The sequence below is a fragment of the Meriones unguiculatus genome, chromosome 4 (genome assembly GCF_030254825.1).
Source record: "Meriones unguiculatus strain TT.TT164.6M chromosome 4, Bangor_MerUng_6.1, whole genome shotgun sequence".
Taxonomy (NCBI): domain Eukaryota; kingdom Metazoa; phylum Chordata; class Mammalia; order Rodentia; family Muridae; genus Meriones; species Meriones unguiculatus.
The window spans coordinates 92578487-92599384 of NC_083352.1; the positions used below are offsets into that span (position 1 = coordinate 92578487).

Here is a 20898-nt window from a genome sequence, read left to right on the forward strand (position 1 = left end):
GTTTAGTACCACATACTTATATGCACCCTTCCCCAAACACAGACATACAGAGAGAGAGAGAGAGAAAGATAGAGAGAGGAAGAGAGAAGGATAGAAAGAGAAAGGGGGTGAGACATGATATATACAAAGTCACCTAAAATTATATCAGATTTTTTTAAATGACTGTTTGAAAATATCTACAAATTACATATACTCTCTTACATTGTTAAATCTTCAAACTCCTACATTACTTAGTACCACTTAAAGACAATACTCTAGCACTTTTTTTTTTTAATTCTAGCCCTTTTAATGTGAACCAAAAAGAAGAAATCAAAACTATCTCCTACATTTATTAGTAAGAAGCCAACAGAAACAAGAACAGAGGCAGTGCTCTGGGCCAGCTCCCTTCCCAGCAGTTGATGTCACAGATTCACTGCGTGGCCCTATAGGAATCCTCCAGACACAGCCTGTTTCTACCTTCCTGTGTATCTCAGTTCCCTACTCTGTGCCAGTAAGAGAGGGATGCGATCTATCACAAACAGCAGAGGTGTGAGGCTACTCCTGAGTAAAAACAGAAGATGGTGAGAAAGAAATCATCTTATTCTTTTGTTTTGTTTTGGTTGTTGCTGTTATTCGAGACAGGGTTTTTCTGTATAGCCTTGGCTGTCCTGGATTCACTTTGTAGACCAGGCTGGTCTTGAACTCACAGAGATCTGCCTGCCTCTGCCTCCCCCAAAGTGGGGATTACAGGCATGGGTCACCATGCTTGAAAAAGAAATTATCTAGGCATTGAAGATAGATGTAAAAATATTTATACCAATTATTCTGAAGGAAAAGATCTTTTCTAAGTGACTGGGGGCAGTCTTCAAGTACTTGACTATGATTTTCTGTACAATTACTTTAGAGTTTGTCTAGCATCTTCAGTGACCTATTCCAAACGGATTCATCTGAAAGCAAATATTTAACATCAATTTTCTAAAGGCTTGGTCCAAAAGACAAGATATTAAACCCACATTCAGAACTTTGAGCAGTGCTCTCTTCAGAAGCATTTAAATGATTTCTAAGTGAGTAGTTATTAGCAACAGGAGTACCCATGAGACAGGCCGGAGAAGAGATCAGTGCTAATGAGATCCTGCTCAGTCCCAGAGGACCTGAGCTTGGTTCCCAGCACCCACGCCTGGCAGCTCGTAGTTGCTTATGACGCCGTGTCCTGGGAACCCAGCCGCTCTTCTGGCCTCCACAGGCACTGCTTTTTAAGATGATGTCATGAAACGCTAGGGAGATGACTGACAGACAGGTTGAGAGCACTGGCTGTTCTTGCAGAGGACTTGAGGGTCTTGTTCCCAGCACTGACATGGCAGTTCACAACATCCACAACTCCAGTTCCAAGGAGTCTGGTATCTTCCACCTCTGTGAGCACCAGGCATGCACAGACAGACACGTAGACAAAATACCCATATACATAAAAGTAAAAACATACACATGTACACACATGTATACAAAACACATGTACAAAGCACACACATGCATATGCACACAATGCACAATAAAACAGGCAGAAAGCAATGGAGAAAGAAGAGCATCTCCTGGATGTGCACTCATGGTGAAAACACAACGCCAACACATGACAAGTGTCCAAGGAGCTTGTTTCCCTTTGTAACTGGGAACCATTCAGAAATCTGCACACAAAGGAAAGTCAAGCCCTAACTGCCATACTGGTAATCAGGGTAAAGCTCTGAGCTGTCCTTGCTGGCAAATGTCACATCAATACCATGCCAATCTTTGGGTGATCAAGAATTTTCAAGTATCCAATTCAGGTAAAGCAAATGTTTTGTTTTACATTATATTTGACTGAGTTTAAATCATAAAAACAACAATTTGAAGATCTTCATGTTTGGTCATACAGTTTTACATGTGACTAACTTTTACTCTTCACCCTGTCAAGGAGATGTGACTAACTACATACTTAGACTGGGCTCTGTTGAGGATGCACTCCTTCCAGACTCGATGGACCATGTGATTGTGGAGTTTAGGAGGGATCTTCCTCGATCTCTTTGGACTGTGCATAGTTATCATCCCCCCATCCTGGGAACTGAGGTGACTGGCAGCACTCTGCATGCCTCCACTTTCACCTGGAAAGCAAGTACAATTAGAACAGAATTTGCCACAAATGCATGTGATACATAAATTGTTGAATATTTTACCTGCCAAAACTCACATTTGTGAAGCTTTGTCTCCTATCCCCTGGCAATAAAACTATATGTGGGGATAAGAAAAATCCTCCCTGCAACCTCTCCCCCGCTAGACAACACACCACTAACCAACTGATACCATCTTGCCCGAGTCTGTGTGGTGCGTCATGTTCTCCCTAAAGCAGCAGACCTGATAAACATGTACAAGCCACCTGGGAAGACACACAGAGGCATCTCGCCCCATATGTTTTAGACGCAGCTTTACTTATAGGGAAGAGATCATGATTGTAATACTAAAAATGCAAACATACATTACTTGTCCTAAGTTTAGAAACTAAACACAATTAGTACATTTTGGAGCAGACAGAGAAGCAGAGGCAGCTCTGTGTTCATTCAACTAGACAGCTGTGTAATAAAAGCTCACAGCACCCAAGCAAGAGGAAGAACTCATCAGCACACTGGTGTGGGGAACTGCTTGCCTGACTCCCAATCTGAGCTACCCAAGCTTAGCACTAACACACTGAAAGAGACTGTCTCCACATTCTGTCAGCAGAGGGAGACTCACTGGCTTCTTTCAAGTGCATCCAGTTACTTTCTCCACCCTATTGATGGGTGACCCATTCCTTCTGGCCACAGCCACTATCATGGCACTGGTAACTAAAGCTCTTACCAGCCTAAAAACAATGTCCAGTCAATTATATGGCTCCCTCTTATTTGACTAACTAGATAGGCCATGGGCTCTGTTCTCAACAAAACATGTTGACCAAAAAGCCAATGGAGACTCTGGAAAATCTGTACTGCTATCCTGAAGATGTTAAAGTTTCCCTTATAAGACAAATTATTCTCCATGATGACTTCATCAAAGCCAGTATTTTGTGAGATGATTCCGTCTATCCCCACAAAAAACAACAAAACAAAAGCAGCAAATACCAATATTTTAAACAGTTGAAGCCTTCTCTCCACCTCCACCCCAAAGCATTAACAGTGCAGGTGGATAGAGTACAGGACACATTTCACTATTCACTAATATCTTAAAAAAAAAATCCATACTTGGTCACCATGCAAAAAAAAAAAAAAATCATTTTATTTTCCAACAGTTTTTTTTAAGTGTCTGTACTAAAAACTAGACAAATCATCAAAGTAGATAATAAGACTCAAATGTCCATGGTAATGCTCTGAGTGCAAGATGAGAGTTCTTCATGGGAGTGGAAGCAGCTGTCTCTGGTTTTCTAGGCATCCAAAAGAGGCAAAAAGAGATAGCCGAACAGAGGACACGGTGACCTCAGCAACACTAGCCAGCCCCCGCTGACCTATCAGAAGAGCTCTTGGCAGTCAGGAACAAGGCAGCCGGCTCTAGGAGAGTGGCCAACAGGCAATGCTGCAGTGGACAATGAGGACACTGCTGGGCTATCCTAAACTATTTGTACGACGAGACATTTGGACTAGTTCATTTGACCACAAAGATACAAGACCCTTCAGATGGTTTTAGAGATAAGGAACAGTGAGAGATTATCTCCCCAAGGTCAGTGCAGTACAATACAGAGAGTGAAGGGGAAGAATGTGAAGATCCAGGGCTACGAAGGCCATAACAAGACTCATCAGACAAACTCTTGCTTTTGAAGTGTGAGCTTCAGCATTCTGAAGTGACTGGAGGTCAAGGCACCACATATGCAGCAGACATTTGATTTTAAAGTTAACACAATCTCACTAAGGATCTGGGGGGAAAAGCTGATAATCAGATACACTAAAACTGTTAAAAATTTAAAGTATGGCAATTGTTAAGAATACAATTTTTTTATGTAAAATTTAAACAATTCAAATTACTGATAGGGCCTCTACAGCAATATAGCTTCACTATATTTATATGGACTAGGAACACTACAAGAGACAAGGAAGATTTTTTTCAATTTAGTTATAATAAAAATTGGTCAAGGGCTAACTCTTTCAGGAAGGATCGCGCCAACACTCTGCTCTAAGAGTCCTGTGTGCAGTCTCGCCCGAGGCTGGGGATGACGTGCTGCTCCATGAGCACCACAAGTAAAATGCTTGCGTTTCATCTCTGCACACCTTCCTGCATACTGTGAGCCATCCCTGAATTCCCTAGAACACGTGTGTGCCAGCAGATTTCCAATTAAGACAAGCTGACAAGAGCCAAGAGTGTTAATACAGAAACTCTGGCACTCAACAAAGTCGACAAAACTGTTTTAACTTCAAGCAACCTCTCCATTTTGCATGAATGAGTTTGTGTGTGAATCGTCAAATGTTTGTATCAGAGGGCAGATCACTGCAGGACACAGTACCAACTCAGAGCTATCCTAATCTTGTCGTGTAATGGAAAAGGAATCATTGCATATTTGTCCTCAGGTAGTAACTGTCAGCTGGGCAAGGTTTCCAACCATCCCTTGTCCAGTCCTCATGACAGTTAACTTAACTGTCAACCTAACTGGCCTAGGCAACACCTCCAGGGCCTAACTGTAAGGCACTTCCAGAGACAATTAGCTCTGAACGAAGCAAAGGATTAATCCCTCCAAGTTCACAGGGTGGCAGTGAAGGTGGGGCCTGGCTGGAGAAACAGAAAGCTCGGGATGTGTCTTGGGACTGCAGTCTTGCCCTGGCCACTTGCTCTATGTTCTTTTTACTTTTTAGTCAACAAGAAGTAAAAAACTGCCTCTCATGTCTCCCCCCACCACAACGTTCTGTCCAAATGCATGCAGCCCTGCAATGGTGGGCTGACCCTGTGGAACTGTGAGTCACACAAATCCTCTCTCCCCCAAGGGCTTCTCTCAGGCATTTGGCCACCGTGACACAAACAAAGCTGATACAGTATTTGCCATTTGCTTAAAAAAAGAACAGGAACAGGCAACCCACATATGGTTCCCCATCTGTGTGCAGAAACGTGGACATAAGTGTGCTGGGGTAAGTGTATAGGCAGAACTAAGGAATGAGCCAACACTGCCCTTAGAATAAAGATGAAGATGGCACAGGTACAATTCTGAAATGCCTCCATTCTGCTTTCCCACAATCCTACCTCTCCCATTTCAACCACTTCCACCAAGAAATCTGCCATGCTGCTGACGGGCTGGGAATCCTTCCCAGGAACATGCTCAGTTACACTCACCTATAACCACCTGCTCTGGAGAGGTGGGAGGCGTCAAAGGCATCCCACAGTTACTGGGGTCTTTCACACTACCCAGCCCCTGCTGCGTAGCTGAGACATGGCCTCCAGCACTGGTACCACTCTGAGCGACAGGGATATCATTCTGAGAGATCAACACCAAAGCCGAAGGGTAGACCATCCGAACACCTCCTGTAAGGAAAGAAAGCAAGGAACAAGCCTGAGAAAAATGTCTTCACACCCAAATCCACTGCCACAGTTAGCAGATCAACAGGAAATAAAGCCCTGCCACAAGCATGCCTACTTGAATATGTGTCCCAGAGTTGCCATGACAGCACTGGAGCACAGGGCATGGGGAGCACAGGAAGCACAAGGCACTGGGAGCATGGAGCACAGGTATAGAGATTCTCTGTTGTCCTCTCTTTAAATTAACAATGGAGCTAGAACAAAATTCTCCAAGCAAATGCTTTCTTACCAACAATGACTTCAACTGCCACGGGGAAGTCGTCGTCATATTCCAGCTCAGCCTCCTCTCGAGGCTCCTCCTTCTTCCTCAGCACCATCGGGTAGAAACACTGCCATTCCTCAATCAGCTTGCGGGCGGCTGGGTCAGACATCTTGTATGCATGCCCTGTTAGCGTGCCATTTAAGCCATAAGGACTCACCAGTACTATGGAGAGGAGAGACAATTATGACATGTAATCTAATATATTTGGTCATTTTAGGTGAAAACAGTACACTGCTTATACCCTTTGCTTTAAAGTCTTTCACAGTTTTTAAGTTTACTTTAGAATTATTTATGTGTATTTTAATTACATCAATTTAAAAAAAGTAAGTAGGGATGCCATTACATTTTCAGTTCTATCAACATACACTATATAAACCATCTGCACATTAAAATTCATGCCTCTCTACTCAATAATGGCTATTCAAAATGAATACCACATCTGGCATGGACACCCAGGCCTGACTAGCACTTGGACACTCTGATGTGGATCCTGGGACCCCTTCATAAGTCATAATAAAAGAATAATAGGTAATATATAGAATATATAATAACAACAATAAAACTACTGGCAGCGTATCTTAATGCTCAGAGCTTGAAGCACAAAGCCTACTTGTGAGTTTGGTGTGGCGTTTTAAGGAATCATGATGAACATTTTCATTCGGTGTTCAACTCCACTATGGAACTGACAATAGTTCTGTTTTCTTTCAGTCTTGAAACGGACATCATTTTGGTGGGGTTGGAAACAAAGCACAGTTACCATGGCACTTAAACTGTGCCCTATGAGTAAATCTTCCGAACAATCCTCTCCAGGGGACTGGACAACGCAGAGAGTGGGAAGTGCCCTTCCCTTTGGCTTTGTGTATGTACTGCATGCATGCGTACAGCCTTACGTGTGCACATGTATGCCACGAGCCTGAAGAGCAGAGATCAGTATCGGATGTCTTCTTCAGACACCCCTGTCTTTTAAATTGATTTGTGCACTCAAATATGGAGGTTAGGGTACAGCCTGCAGGGGTCTATTCGCCCCTTCTACTACCTGTGTCTCAGGGGTTAAATTCATGGTGCTTATTAGCAGTTTCCTTACCCCCTGAGCCATTTTACTGGATCTCCACCATACTGGAAGAGACAAGGCCAATATGAAGGCAACACATCTGGCCAGACTGGCTGCTGGCCAGGGTGCCTCAGGAATCTGCCAGTCTCAGCTCCCCAGCACTGGGGCTGCAGGTGCGTCACAGCCAGCTCTTACCTGATGCTGGAACATATTCCCAAGTTAGCCTTAATTCAATATGCAGCTGAGCCTGGCCTGGAATTCCCCATCCTTCTGCCTCTACCCTCCTAAAGCTGGGATTACTGGTATGTGCCACCACACCTGGTAGGGTGCCTTTTTTTTTTTTTTTTTTTTTTTTTTGTCAGCTTTAAAAAAAGTTAAAGAATTTCTCTATTGGTATTTATTCATTTCCCACATTCCTAAGTTTTATAAAGACAAAGTTCTTTCCACCCCCAACCATTTTTTTAAAGCAACTGGATAATGTATTTCAAGAGGGAAGAGAGATATAGCTGACTGAAAAGACCTGGTCTCTAATCTCTAGGGTCCTGGAGTCCTAATACTATCTTTCCCAACTTCCAAGGTTACAAAGTTACTTATCTTTTCTCTCTCTCTTCTCTTTTGACCTTGATATCATCATAAATACTTTTATTTTAAGTAATAACACTGAAGATGAGGTCAGGTGTTCTTCTACATTTTCAAACTCAAATAAACACAGTATTTAAACAAATCTAGCAATTCATAATAGCACATGCTATGTAACATTTAGTGTGTGTTTTGAGAACTGGGTTGTTTTAAACTTTGTATGAATTTAAGTTTTTGTTTGTTTGCTTGTTTTGGTGTGTGTGTATGTGTCTGTGTATGTGGTTTTCCAATACAGGCTTTCTCTGTGTGGGTTCTGGCTGTCCTGGAGCTCAGAGATCCACTTGCCTCTGCTTCCCACATGCTGGGATTAAAGGCGTGCCAGCACTACCCAGCTGTATAAATTTCATGGTTTTATGGTTTAACAAAATGGAAATGATGACGAAGAAGGTGGCACAGCTATTTCTTGGTTAAGACTTATGGCCAGGTAAAATAATCCAAGGTCTCTTCACACTTAAGGTGGGCTTATCTTTATTAATTCAATAATAAATCAGAACGTATGTTGGGTGGGGACTATTACATTCTGTATGCCATGTCTTTTTCAGCCAGACATTTCTAGAAATCATAAATTAGACTGATCCCAAAAGAATTTTTCATGGCTTTTAACTTTAAAAACTATTATTCATTGAAAATCTTGAATTTGTAAGATTAAGATATATATTTAGAATGCTTAGTGGAATCAAACAACATAGTTATTTTGGAATACAAGACAGTTAAGATAATAAGTGATGAAGCTAACAATGGGTAAAGTCAAGTTATAACCAGAAACCTATCCATACTGTGTAATTAAAAGGAAATAATGCTGACATTAGTGTCATTGAAGAAACTAAACTAGTACAGACTCAGGAAATTCAGTTCTCATTGGAAAGCAGTCATCTTGGTCAGTTACTTCACTGCAGAACCTTCTTAGCAGACACAACTATAGTCCTTTCACTTGTGTATTCAATGGCCTGGATTCAATGCTAGTCAATCTTATTTTGTTCTGAAAGACATTACACAACTTTACTAAGCCCATGTTGTACATGAGCTTACCTGAAAGGCCATTAACTGTTCATGCTTACCCTTAATCCACCTGTTTAGGCCAACACCCCCTCCTGCGACACCCCACCCCCCTTCCTGCAACACCCCGTTGGGTGAGGCAGCTACCTACTTAGTTGGTGGCACTGGTGCAGGGTAAGAGCAAGCGGTGGCCTCTGACTGACCTTGAAATGGTGCAGGTGAAGACTGAGCCATGTGTAAATGCTCCTCACTGATCAAGTAGATCGGCTGGTGCTGAGCGATCTCCACACTTGTGCACACGTTACTTTCTCCATGAAGAAAGAATGTGAAAGCGCAGGACAAATGCTCACTGAAAGCAGAAGAACAGGAGACTTTAGTGTCCTGCTTGGCAGGACGCAGTGCTGGGCAGTACCTGGCCGCAGCTCCGCCCTCATCTGCTGGGGACAAACAGCAGCCTCCAGTTGATAGTACTGCAATACAAAGCAAGTGTGTTAGTTCCTAACCCCCATAGGTGCTCTGCAGAATGTCCCCTATTTGCACATGAAGCTCCCTTGTAAGCTAGAGACAGGGGAGACCACAGGGCCTCCTGCACAGCGAGCACTCAAACCCTATTAGCTCAGGAAAAGAGGAAACAGAAATTTTAAAAATTTTGAAAAGTGGATTATGAACAAGATCAAAAGCAATGGAGTAGAAATTCTACCCCATTAGAGATAACAAAATGGTTTTGCTTATTTGGGGTACAGTGTTAACAAAAATGTCACATTTACAGTTTGGGGCATTATAGAGAGTTAAAGTTATTGGTTTATAAGGTATGGAGTAGGCTAGCACATACCTGTCACCTGAGCACATGGGAGTCTGAGGCAGGAAGACCTACCAGGTTCTGCGTCAGCCTGGACTACAGTGAGATACCATTTTACAACAAAGCAGTAAGAGAGAGCTGTGCTCTCACCACAACGTGCTGATGCAGTCTCCGTGTGATGCAAGGGTGTATCTACCTTACCAACTATTTTTATAATTTACATTTTATTTATCTATGCACTTATTTATTGAGATGGGTCCTGCTATACTGCTCAAGCTAGCCTTAAACTTAAAATCCTCCTGCCTCAGTCTCCCAAGTAGCTGGGACCACAGATATATGTCACTCTGTCTCACAGATAACTGATCTCAGGTCATGGAATTCTGCTCAAGCAACTCACTTCTCCACTTTGCACACAATGAACAAAAAACTTGACTTTTAAAAATGAGGTGTCACGGAAAAAAAAAATTACTACAGTGCCATATTCTTTCAAAGTTGTTAAGTTTGGCCCTGAGCCAGCAGTAATACACTCATTCCTCAAAGTGCTCCTAAGAACATTTGCCTAGGAGCCAGAATCACAGCACCAAAGCAGGCACCTCTGGGAAACGGCTCCTGTTCACAGGGTCTCCAAATAAGTAAAGTACTCCTCAGGAGACAGAGTATTGTTTCAAGTATAAAAGGATTACGCCTTACAGATCACTACCACAAAGGGAAGCCCACGCTTCTGTCTGACAAGCGTGCACACACCCACTGGTGTCGTGTGCTTTACTAAGAATATGGAGTTCTGTCAATAGGATGCATTTGGTCTTGGAAGTAGATGTTCAGCATAACACAGCAAAGGCATGGCTTATTTTGAGGAGATTTTTTTTTCCAAACACTTACAAGGCTTGTTGATAACCATACATCTAAATTTCAAGTTCACACACAAAAGGAACATGTTTAAAGCTCTACAATAGTAAAAATGGCTATCCTTAAAAAAAAACAAAACAAAACAGTAATTAGAATCACGAACTGTATCTAGTACACCACAGAACTGAAACAGTTCTACTGGCCTTGGATTGGCTATCTTTCCGCCAATGGGCTGGGCTGACTCATCCTACACACACCCACTCTTCTCAGGGGACCACAGTTTATAAGAAACTGGTGGGAGTCACAGTGTACAGCACAGCTCTACTACCAAGTGCATGAAAATGAACTCAACCAGCCTTTAGCTAGCAAGCATGAAGCGTGTGCAGAGTTTAAAGGGCTCCTTACCCTACAAGACACCAGCTCAGGAGCACAGAAACACAAGTAAGCCCGATACAAACACAGAAGGAAGTACAATCAAAGCACCCAGGCAAATGCTCCCAAGACAGGGAAATAAGCCAGCAGAGCACTTCAGGAGCAGGTGCAAAGGCTTGTGAGTGAGAGTGAAACAAGGAGCAGATTCGGGCATGAGCAGAGGGGCATTTGCAAACTCTACACACAGAAAAGGTGTGAGGCCCCAAAAAGGAGACATTTCTTAAAAGGGAAAAAACTACTGATAGACTCAACCAAAAGATTAGTGAGTGGAAAACAACAGAGTCCCATGTAGTTGTTTTTGAAAAACTGGCTGACTGAAAGAACTGTTACATGAATGTCAAACAGTATTCATTTGCATTTTGTCCACACCCCACAAAGAACAGAGAAGCATGAATGAAAAAAACAAAAACAAAACAAACAAAACAAAAAACAAAAACTAATCAAACATTTATTTTTACTATTGATTATTTTAAAAGCAAAATGTCTTTTTTTGTTTTTGTTTTTCAAGACAGGGTTTCTCTGTGTATGTAGCCTTGGCTGTCCTGGACATGTCTTGTTGACCAGGCTCAACCACGGTGATCTACCTCCCTGATTGCTGGGATTAAAGGCGTGCACCACGATGACCAGCTCTAAAAGCAAATGTCTTTATAAAAGAGGTAATTAAAATAAAGCAAGAAAAGTAGAAGAAGTTCAGAGGAAACACCTAGCGGCCACAGTGGCTGTGCTCTGCTGGCAGTCTGCTGCATCTCTGAGAATGCTTTTGTCATCTGCAAAGCAACTGTAGGCACAGACTATTGCATCCACCTAAACGATCAGACTGACGCGGGCACTCTCCAGTGGAAACTGTTATGAGGGAGAAAAGGTTTTGAAATAGTGCAGATAATGTATCTGCTTCTGCCAAGTGAAAAGGGAGAGGAGGGAGAGCTTGTGCACACACGGTTTGCTTATACACTCATAAAATTGCTGTGGGAAGATACACTTTAAAAGCTTAGCCACTTGCCAAAGCCATAAGGTGAGTGAAAGAGATAATTCACAGTATCTTTTTATATCTCTGGATACCTGCATTATGCCACAGCTGAGGTAAGATCAGAGAGGTTCTGCTTCTCGCTCCTGTTGTGTGTGAACACTGTCTGTGAGCCTTCATTCTGTCCCCTTTGGCTCTTAAGTGACTCCTGCTGAGATTGCCAGTCACCTGATGCTCTGGTCACTTGGTTGGCAAACCACATGTATCTTTATTCATGACACTGCTAAAATGGTGGGAAAGACCACACTGATAAAAGTCTGTGTCATGTCATCAGGTAATCCTGAGTCACAGTGAACTGGTGTGCCGCTGCCCACTCACCCCTATCTCCAAAGATGCACATATACACCAGTCTCAGCACTTACCCTAGGCACCCAAATACAATCTAGGCTGTCTCCTACAAAGGGACCTCCCTACTCTCCCAGAAGCGACAGGGTGAAAACTATTTGAGTTTTAAGGCATTCACACAGACAGAGCTGCAATCTGACTTGGAAGTCAATGTTGTTCCCATTAGCTAGCTCATATATACATGGCTATTTACTTAAATTCCTACCATCTGGTATATTGTTTATGTAACGTGAGATCAGATTTGTGAATCAGCAGTGAAAACATAGGACCGAACCAATACAACTAGATGTACAGGATACTGTAGGAAAGTAGTTTAGGGTTGAGCATTCTCACGTATTTATCTTACGTGTGTTTGCCTGCATGGGTTTATGTATGTGCATGGGTCTTCGGAGGCTGGAAGAGGGCACTGGATCCCTGGAGTTGGAGTTACAGGGTTGTCAGTCTCCATGTGGTGGCTTGGAACCAAACAAGAGAAGCAAGATTAACTTGGGAGCCATCTCTTTTGCCTCTCAGAATATTTGTATTCATAACAAACTCAGGAAGGTGAGAGGAGTAGATGAGAAAAGGAAGCAAGAAAGGAAGGCAGGAAGAATGGTACTGTAGAAGAGCTCTAAGTCCATGTGACTAGCTGAGCTATTCGTTTTGTTTCTTTAGAAACGTTTTCTAATCCTCTTTCTCCCTCTCCTTGCTGCACACATGTACACATGATAATGTGTGTTCCCATGTGTGCAGAGACACGGGTGCTGCCTGTCTTCTATCACACTCTGCTCTGGTCCTTTAGGCAGTCTCTCCCTCAAAGCTGGCAGCTAGCAAGCACCCCCCCCCCGTCCATCTTCCTGCCTGTGTCCCACCTCCCCAACACACAAACATCCTGGGGTTTTAAGTGTACAAGGCCACACCAGCTTAATCTCTGCTGTTGGGATCCCAACTCCGGTCCTCGTGGCTATGCCAGCATTCACTCTGGATCACTGAGCCACCTTGGGGCCCTGAGTTTTGTTTTTCACAAGTCACATTCAAGGAAAACCATGGCCACTGGGAAGCACTCATACCAGTCTTACATAAAATGTGTTTTTTTTTGTATTTTCTGTATGTCTTAAGAAAAATTGTGTAATGTTTGAAAAGTAGAAGCATGAAATGTTGAAATAATTATATGGAATTTATTCATGAACTGTCATTCTAAGTGCCTTGATGCTATTGATGAGACAATGTATTAAACCATTTTAAAAGTAAGAGGTAAACTTTTTTCACGTGCAGAGTGCAGCCTGACTCAGGGGGCGGCTGCTACCGGCCTCAGCCCCTGCTGCCACGGGCACTTTGCTAAGCATGGTGCAGAGTACTCCCCCAAAGCGTCTTTTTATTCCAAGCTACAAAGAAGTCTTCAAAACCATCTGTTTCAAAGGAACTCCTGGTAAATCTGGCAGTGTGGTCTGTGGAAGGTCCTCACCTCTTCATCATACTCTGGTTGTGTCCCTAGATATCAGTATCTTTTTTAAAGATTTATTTATTATTTATACAACATTCTGCCTGCACACCAGATCTTACTATAGATGGTTATTGAGCCACCATGTGGTTGCTGGGAATTGAACTCAGGACCTTTGGAAGACCAGTGAGTGTTCTTAACCTCTGAGCTATCACTCCAGCCCGATACCAGTGTTTTAAGTAACACGTTTGAGTGTCTCCGGAAAAAACAGTGTACAGGTGTGTAAATACAAATGGTGTGGTGTGGGAAAGCCTATCCACTCAAGTGCTCATACCTCTGCAGGCCCCTCCTGCCCGGCACGTCACCACGCAGCCTCCTCTCTAACTGAACCACTGCACACCCCTGGGCTGGCACCGCATGCATCACACCTGGGTCTAGCCCTGATGCTCTGCCCTTCCATTCTTCATCATTTCCATTCAAAGTAATGTCAAAGCCAAATATGGTCCAGTACTTCTGTGTGCCCCAGCCAGAGAGCTTCTGGCTGAGATGTCCCCCTGCTATCTGAGTTGAGTTTTGAGCCAGGGATCACACCTGTCACTGGCTACACTTAGATGGGCTTGATGTGGACAGAAACTGAATAAACATTTAATTTTGTTTGTGATATTTTTTCTTTATTATTATTTTTTTTTTGCCTTTCTTCTAAAAATTTCTACCATTTTTCTAAAACACGTTTCTAAAACATATACAATTCTGGGATTAAAACATGCAAATTTGGTCTAAATTCATTAATAGGAAGCAAGGTTTTTAATAATTGGCAATCACCTGCACCCTCCTCCTCTTAGTAGCTGTTACTGCTGCATCGATGGGAAACATGATGGGGGCATGAAGCATGGCTCTTCCCCGCAAGGAGCTTATAGGATGACGGGGTGTGAGGTTAAATTAAATACTTGCAAACAAAGTGAGTTCTATGGTGGCAATAAGCTTGAGGGTGAAGCACTGGGTGTATGGACTGGTTAGGTGAGATGGGGTTTTTAGGATAAGATAAAACCCAAACCCTTCCTTGCTTGAGTCCAGTTTGGAGTCTGCAGTGAGGGGTGGAGCCCAGTGCTGTGGTATGTTATGTACCTCTCTTCTGTGACTACATCCGAGCACTTTTTAGGGCAGCTGACTTTTTAACTTTCAATCCTCCTGTTGTAGCTTTCAGAATACCTGGGATTACAGGCTTGTGCCACTACACCCAGTTCTACTTTTGGTGTTCAGACCTTAGTTTAATTCACAGATAGAGGAGTTGAAGTCAGACCGCTGGGAAGTAGCTCAGGGAGGAAAGAAGGCTGCCACCAAGCCTGATGACTTGAGTTGGGTCTCTAGAACCCACCTGGTAGAAGGAGGGAACGAATTCCTGCAAGCTGTCTTCTGACTCCCACAGTTATGCACACACAGACACATAACAAATAAAATGAGGAAATGTAAAGTTTACTCTGCGGGCGGAGGGGAGTGAGTAGGGGGCTGAGGTCAGCCTGAGTTTTGGGTGAGTTTCAGAGCAGCCTCAAGTACTTAGTGAGAGATGAGACACAACACAACACAACTGCAAAGCAGGCTGCTTGAGTGCTGTGTGGTACAAGATAGCACACTCTACCCTAAAAGATTTGTTTAAGACTTACTATAAAGTAAATGGTTTTTACCAAAAAGGCACCTTTGAAGATTGCTTACTTAAAAAGCACAAGAGACTAACCTGCCTTGCAACTGGAGCATCTGGGAAAGTAGTTGCATAAATGTGAAGGAGGAAAGTGCAATTTTCATGATCATTTTACTCTTGCAATATTTTTAAAGGGTATTTTTACACCTTGTGCTGAGTTTTCAAAATGCAGCTATTACATGCACTTTCAGGATGCATTATGAATATTAATAAACTCCTATTCTTTGCAAGGTATAAAGTGTTTTGATAACAGATTCACAATGCAGAATGCATGCAGATAATTTTTATCTAAATGCTTTCTGTGTAATCAATGTATCATCCTGGAATTTTCTGAGTTGTCATTAAGTAAACCTCTTGCCAGATGCCTCTTGCCTCAGTCCATAGGTCCTCACTGGTATTTGGTCTCCTTTCTTGAGAAATGTGGTTCCCTTTGGCAGCCCAGACTATGTAGCTTCCTTTGTTCCTAGTGTCTCTTTCTGGTCAGGCCTCTGCTTTCTTCAGAGGGCAACACCTGGGCACATTATTCTACAGAAGTCTAAGAGGGTCTTTGTGATACTTATCTCCTCTGTAATGAATTAGAAGTCATTACAAGGCAATGAAGATATCATTATGCACATTTATTTTTCTTAAAATTTAAAATTAATTGTATTGTGTGCGTGCCTGCAGGAACACCATAGTGCACATGGGAGGACAAGAAGCAGCAGCTCTCTCACCATGAGGGTCCTTGGCTCCAACTCAGATCATCAGGCTTGGGAGGAAGAGCTACTGAGCCACCTCAGAGGCCCTAACTGCAAATGTTTCATTTTGAGAGATGGTGCAGTACTTAACTATTAAATTAGCATCAGAGTTCCATGAAGAATCACTCCACTTAAAAAAAAAAAAAAAAAATCTATCAAGTATGCTGTCCTAATGCAGTGATGTCTGACTGGACATTGTTCTCATTCACACACACACACACACACACACACACACACACACACAATATGTGTGTGAATCCATAAAAAGGCACTTGTATATGCACACACAGGCACAAATGTGCAAATTTAGGTTTTTTTTCTACCATCCTATCCTTGGTGTTAAGCTGTCCCCTGTCGATGAAACTGTCCCTTTTAGTGGCACATTAGCTCTCTGAGTCTGCAGGGCTCCTAGACTGGCACTATAGCAGCACACACGTGCATCAAAGCAAGAGCAGTGTCACAGTGGCCTAAAGGACTGATGTTCCTCCGGGGACCTTGGTGGACAGGGTCTGTAACTCAGCTGTCTTTGATCCAAAGGCTGCAAGCAACTGTGGTTACCCTTGATGGGCAAAGCAATACAAAACTGTTTCTAAGACAGGAAAGTACCTACAAGATCTGTTCTCTTCCATGCTGTGTGCACAGCAACAGACGTCAGAACACAGACTCTGAGAAGGTTTCTCAAAGTCCTGCATTCAAATTTTTCCTGAGGTTACAACTAGGCCAGATTACTGCTACAGTCTCTAGGCAGCTCATTTAATACTCAATGGGGAAACATAGAGACTAAAGTGTCATGGGTGACTCACAGCCACCAAAGTACGTTTATTGTTCATTCTAGGACATGATTAGAGGCCAGGTGGTGCACACCTTTAACTCCAGTACCCATGAGGGAGAGGCAGATGAACCTTTAGATTTGAGTCCAGTCTGATCTGCACAGTGAGTTCTAGCTCAATCAGAATTACAAAGTGACAACTTGTCTAAAGAACAAACAAACAAATGCACAAGCTTAGATTCTTCCCCCACCCCAAAAAAAGTACAAAGCAGAGACTCTCTGAAATTTTTGGGTTACTCCTGAAAAAAGGAAAAGGGCAGGAGAGAGACAGTATCACAAAGAACCAAATAAAACTTGCTATCACTGTTCCCATTCAACGCCAATGCCTTATGCATTATTAAGGACCAGACTGCAGGTCTGGCTGCCTATCTGCACTGCACCCTACTGCTAAACTGTAATGCTGGGGCTTCCTTGGTGACAAGATCTATTTTATTGTATATTTTAAAATCATAAGATGTTTGCTTATGTTTTTCAAAAACACCCAACCATTAATGACAGATTCTGACACCGGTAGGGAGTCTAAGTGGCAGTCATGGTGGAGTTCTTGCCAGTCTGAAGGAAATGTAAGTCAGCCTCTGACATCTGCATAAATTCGCACGCCCAGCAAGTAGCAGAAGTGACCTGCCAAGAAAGCCAAGGCAGATGGGAGCTGCAATATGCTTCCATCGCTCAGGTGAACAACAGCAAGCAGGAAGCCTCCCCACAGCCAAACACCACACAAAAGAAACCCTACATAGGACTGCTGCTTCCCTAGCTGGGCACTTCTCCACACTGCTCTCCCATCAGCCTCACTGTCCCCTCTGCTCGTGTGACCTCATCCGCTTCTTCAGCCTCAGATTATGTATCAGCTATCTGAGGAACTCTGAGAGTGACAGGAAACATGAAAATGACAAGAGAACAAATCCAGAGTGCCCCCATTTGATTACCATTATATTACATTATTTACTTAATGGAAGCTAATATGCACATGAATCAATACAGTATCATGAGATTACTTTCTGTCCCTACTCAAAGTAATGACCCTAGTTATGTTTTTAAATGTTTTTAAATACAAAACAGAGACAGAAAGTAAAAATCCTACGATGCACTTTCTGCCTTCTGAGATCTCAGAGGGAGCAGCCGACACTCAGTGTGGTGTGGCAAGTCCTCGAACAGCATTCCAGCATCCACGATCCACTGCCATAGAACAGAGCCTCAGACTCAGCACTGCTGCACAATCTCTCTCTCACCAGTATTCAAAGGAGGCCACAGTTTTCCCAGCAAAAGATAAATAAAATAGGAGCAGACACTCACGTAGTAATGTGCTATCAGCAGCAAGCATTTATCTCCCACACTTTCCCAGTGCCAGAGGGCTGTGCCAAACAGGAGGCTTCCCCTGCTTCCTTGGGAAGCACTGCCCATAATCTCCTCGCTACCCAAATGCAGATGTAATGGCTAAAACCATGAGAGGCTAACGAGACGCCTTCCTTCAACAGAGTAACAGTGCCTGGAAGGCCAAGGGGGTACACTGCAACACGCTCAATACCCAAAGCAGTGACTGATCCGTAGCTCACTGTTTTTCAGAAGGTGGGAAAATTCAACTGAGAGAATATTCAAAACAGGGCATTGGGGCAGAGCTCACTGAAAGACAGTTATTCAATACAAAGAAGACAACAGCATTGAAGTAAAGAAACAAATAGGAAACATAAACTCCCTTAGGCATACCAAATCTAGAAAGTGAATTTGTGCTTCAATAAATGGCAGTATTTAAACACACCAGTATCTAATTGCTACAAAAAGGGGGGAGAATGCTTACAATTATGAGAATCTTGAAAATACTGTCCTGAAAAGTGTTTTCAGGGGGTAGGGGAAAGGGAGCTCTAACTAAGGATTTCCTAAAGTCTAGACAACTTCTAGTTCATCCCAGCAGTATGCTGCCTGACGGCCATGTGTGCAACCAAGTTCCAGTGTGCAGCCAGAGTGCCAGTGTGCAGCCCAAGTGACAGTGTGTGGCTGAGCAAGAGCAGATACTCTAGGCCTATAAACTGCCAACGATGGCATGGGGGCTGACGCATTCTCAACCTGCTGGAGGAAAAGCTGAGGCCTACTGTGGTCTCATCCATCCTCTGCAAAGGTGCTCCTCAACAGCACTGTGCAGGGCAAGAGGAGAAAACAGGAAGAGCAGCCCAGAGGCATACAGGCATGCCAAGGGAGAGAAAGGTACTGCTAGGTGGCAGCAGTGACAAACAGCCCAAGAGATGTACTTCTGAAAGATGTCTACAGGACGCAGCAGCTGTAATATCATGTAGACATTAGACATATGAATATGGAATAAAGGAATGAGGTTAGGGTAAGACACCAGCATTAAGAAATGTCGCTTTGAGCCACACTGGAGGCCAGGTGAGAAGAATGAGCCCTGAGGAGCAGGAGCAAAGAGAAGCCAGAAGGCTGGCTGAGAAGGGCCCCTCCCTTGGGCTCTTCTCAGGAGACCATAAAGAAGGCAGCACATGACTCTTTTGGGTCAACATTCCCCACAAGGTTGGCAGAGAGAAGACAGTCATGAGGTCAATTTTCCCCTTAATTTTCTTTGTTATTGCAATAGATGATTTCTCCATCCCTGCGCACACAATTCCACTTGAAGTTCAGTAAACTTAGGCAAATGAGACTAATCCACTCAGGTATCTGTGTTTAAAAATATCTACAAAGTAAAATTTATTGTTTAAACAATGAAATTATAAAATATTGTTGAGATCAATTCATTTCTAATTAGCACTCATACCTGACAATTTTGTTAACAGTAGCAATAAATGAAAGAATCTCAGCATACATTTTACACTAATTTGAGAAACTCCTTTCTGATCACCTTGTCGATTCACAGTTCTAAGAACAGTCGTGGAGTCTGTGGCACAACCTGGCTACTTCCTAAAGACAAGAGGTCACAGGCTCCCCAGCTTTCTACTAAGCAACTGGCAGCACCCAAATCTCATTACTCTAGTGAGCAAAACACCAGCAAATGAACTGCTCAGAAAAGGACAGACCACTCCACAATTCAAACAGTTAAAAGCACAACAAAAGGGGATCAATGTGTGACTTCCACAACCAGCCACATGACATCCCACTTAAACTTAGAACTGATGGTGACGATGCCATAGTCAGAGCTGGACAAAGAAGATGTTCGCTGGAATTTCCAAAGCACAATGTCTAAAAAAAGCTGAAGCAAGTGATCACCTACACCTATATGTACACGTGAGTGTGTGCATGTGAGTGTAAGCACATGTGGCTGGGTGTGTACGTACATATGTGTGCAAGTGCATACAGGTCTACGTGGATGTGTGCATGTGTGTGGTATGTGTGCATACAGGTGCATATGGAAGCCAGAATTTGACAGCCATGTCTTGTAAAATTGCTAACTCCTTACTTTTTTGTGACATAGTCTCTGACTGAACCTGGAGCTCATCAATTCAGCTAGGCTGGCTGGCCAGTGGGCCCCAGGGACCCAGCTGTCTCTACCCTCCAAGCAATACGGTTACACACACAGTGCTCTACCTGGTTACCTGATGAGTTCTTCTGGGGACTGAACTCAGGTCCTCATGCTTTCCCAGCAGGCACTTAACCAAGTGAGCCCTCTCCTAGTTCCCACGTGATTCTCTAACTTAAAACGGACATTTTGCTGACTGCTTAAATGAGACAACATCTACTGGAGGAACACTGGCAACGTAGGTAAATGCAGGTTAAGTGAGACAGCAGCAGCTGTAGGAAAACTGTCAGCACAGGTAAATGCAGGTAACAAGGTAAAGTTCAAGCACAGCTTGTGTAAGATTATAACTCCTCTAAGGGACATCCAGGGGACCCTGCCAGCTGGGCTGGTCCTTGGGGGACTCAAAAGAAAGGCATGTAGAGTTACTGGAGAACACTTGGCGCATATATCAGATAGGCTGGGCAGAAAGTGTTAAAACCTACTACGAGGCAATCTGCCTGCTCCACCTCTACCTTGCAATGTCCAGTTTGATTCCGCATGCCAAGTTAGAAGCATATGGAGGAATCTAGAAGATGACTTAAAAAAAAAAAAAAGTGACCAAAGAGCTGAAACCAACTAATGTGACAAATGAAAGAAGTATATGTATTTAACCAAGTGACGAGACACCTAAGGAAAATGATTGTTTAAAAATGTCACTTACTACATGACCCACACTCATGTACAGCACACTGTGCACCTAACACAGCACAATGGGATACAACCCATGCGGCCCCTGATTTTACACACCAAATGTCTACACTGCTCGAGCCCTCCTAGAACACCAGAGAGTTCAG

At 43.2% G+C, this 20898-nt stretch overlaps 1 protein-coding gene across 5 annotated transcripts in view; it reads right to left on the minus strand.

The window, feature by feature from the left end:
* Med13l (mediator complex subunit 13L) overlaps window positions 1-20898 on the minus strand; it is a 217038-nt gene that overhangs the window by 43253 nt on the left and 152887 nt on the right. For all 5 annotated transcript variants that reach the window (XM_060382522.1, XM_021642607.2, XM_021642614.2 and 2 more), the window contains 4 exons: window positions 8684-8829; window positions 5762-5956; window positions 5290-5478; window positions 1946-2111 (listed from right to left, as the gene is read on the minus strand). In XM_060382522.1, coding sequence (XP_060238505.1) covers window positions 1946-2111; window positions 5290-5478; window positions 5762-5956; window positions 8684-8829 — 696 coding nt within the window. The remainder of the gene's footprint in view (window positions 1-1945; window positions 2112-5289; window positions 5479-5761; window positions 5957-8683; window positions 8830-20898) is intronic.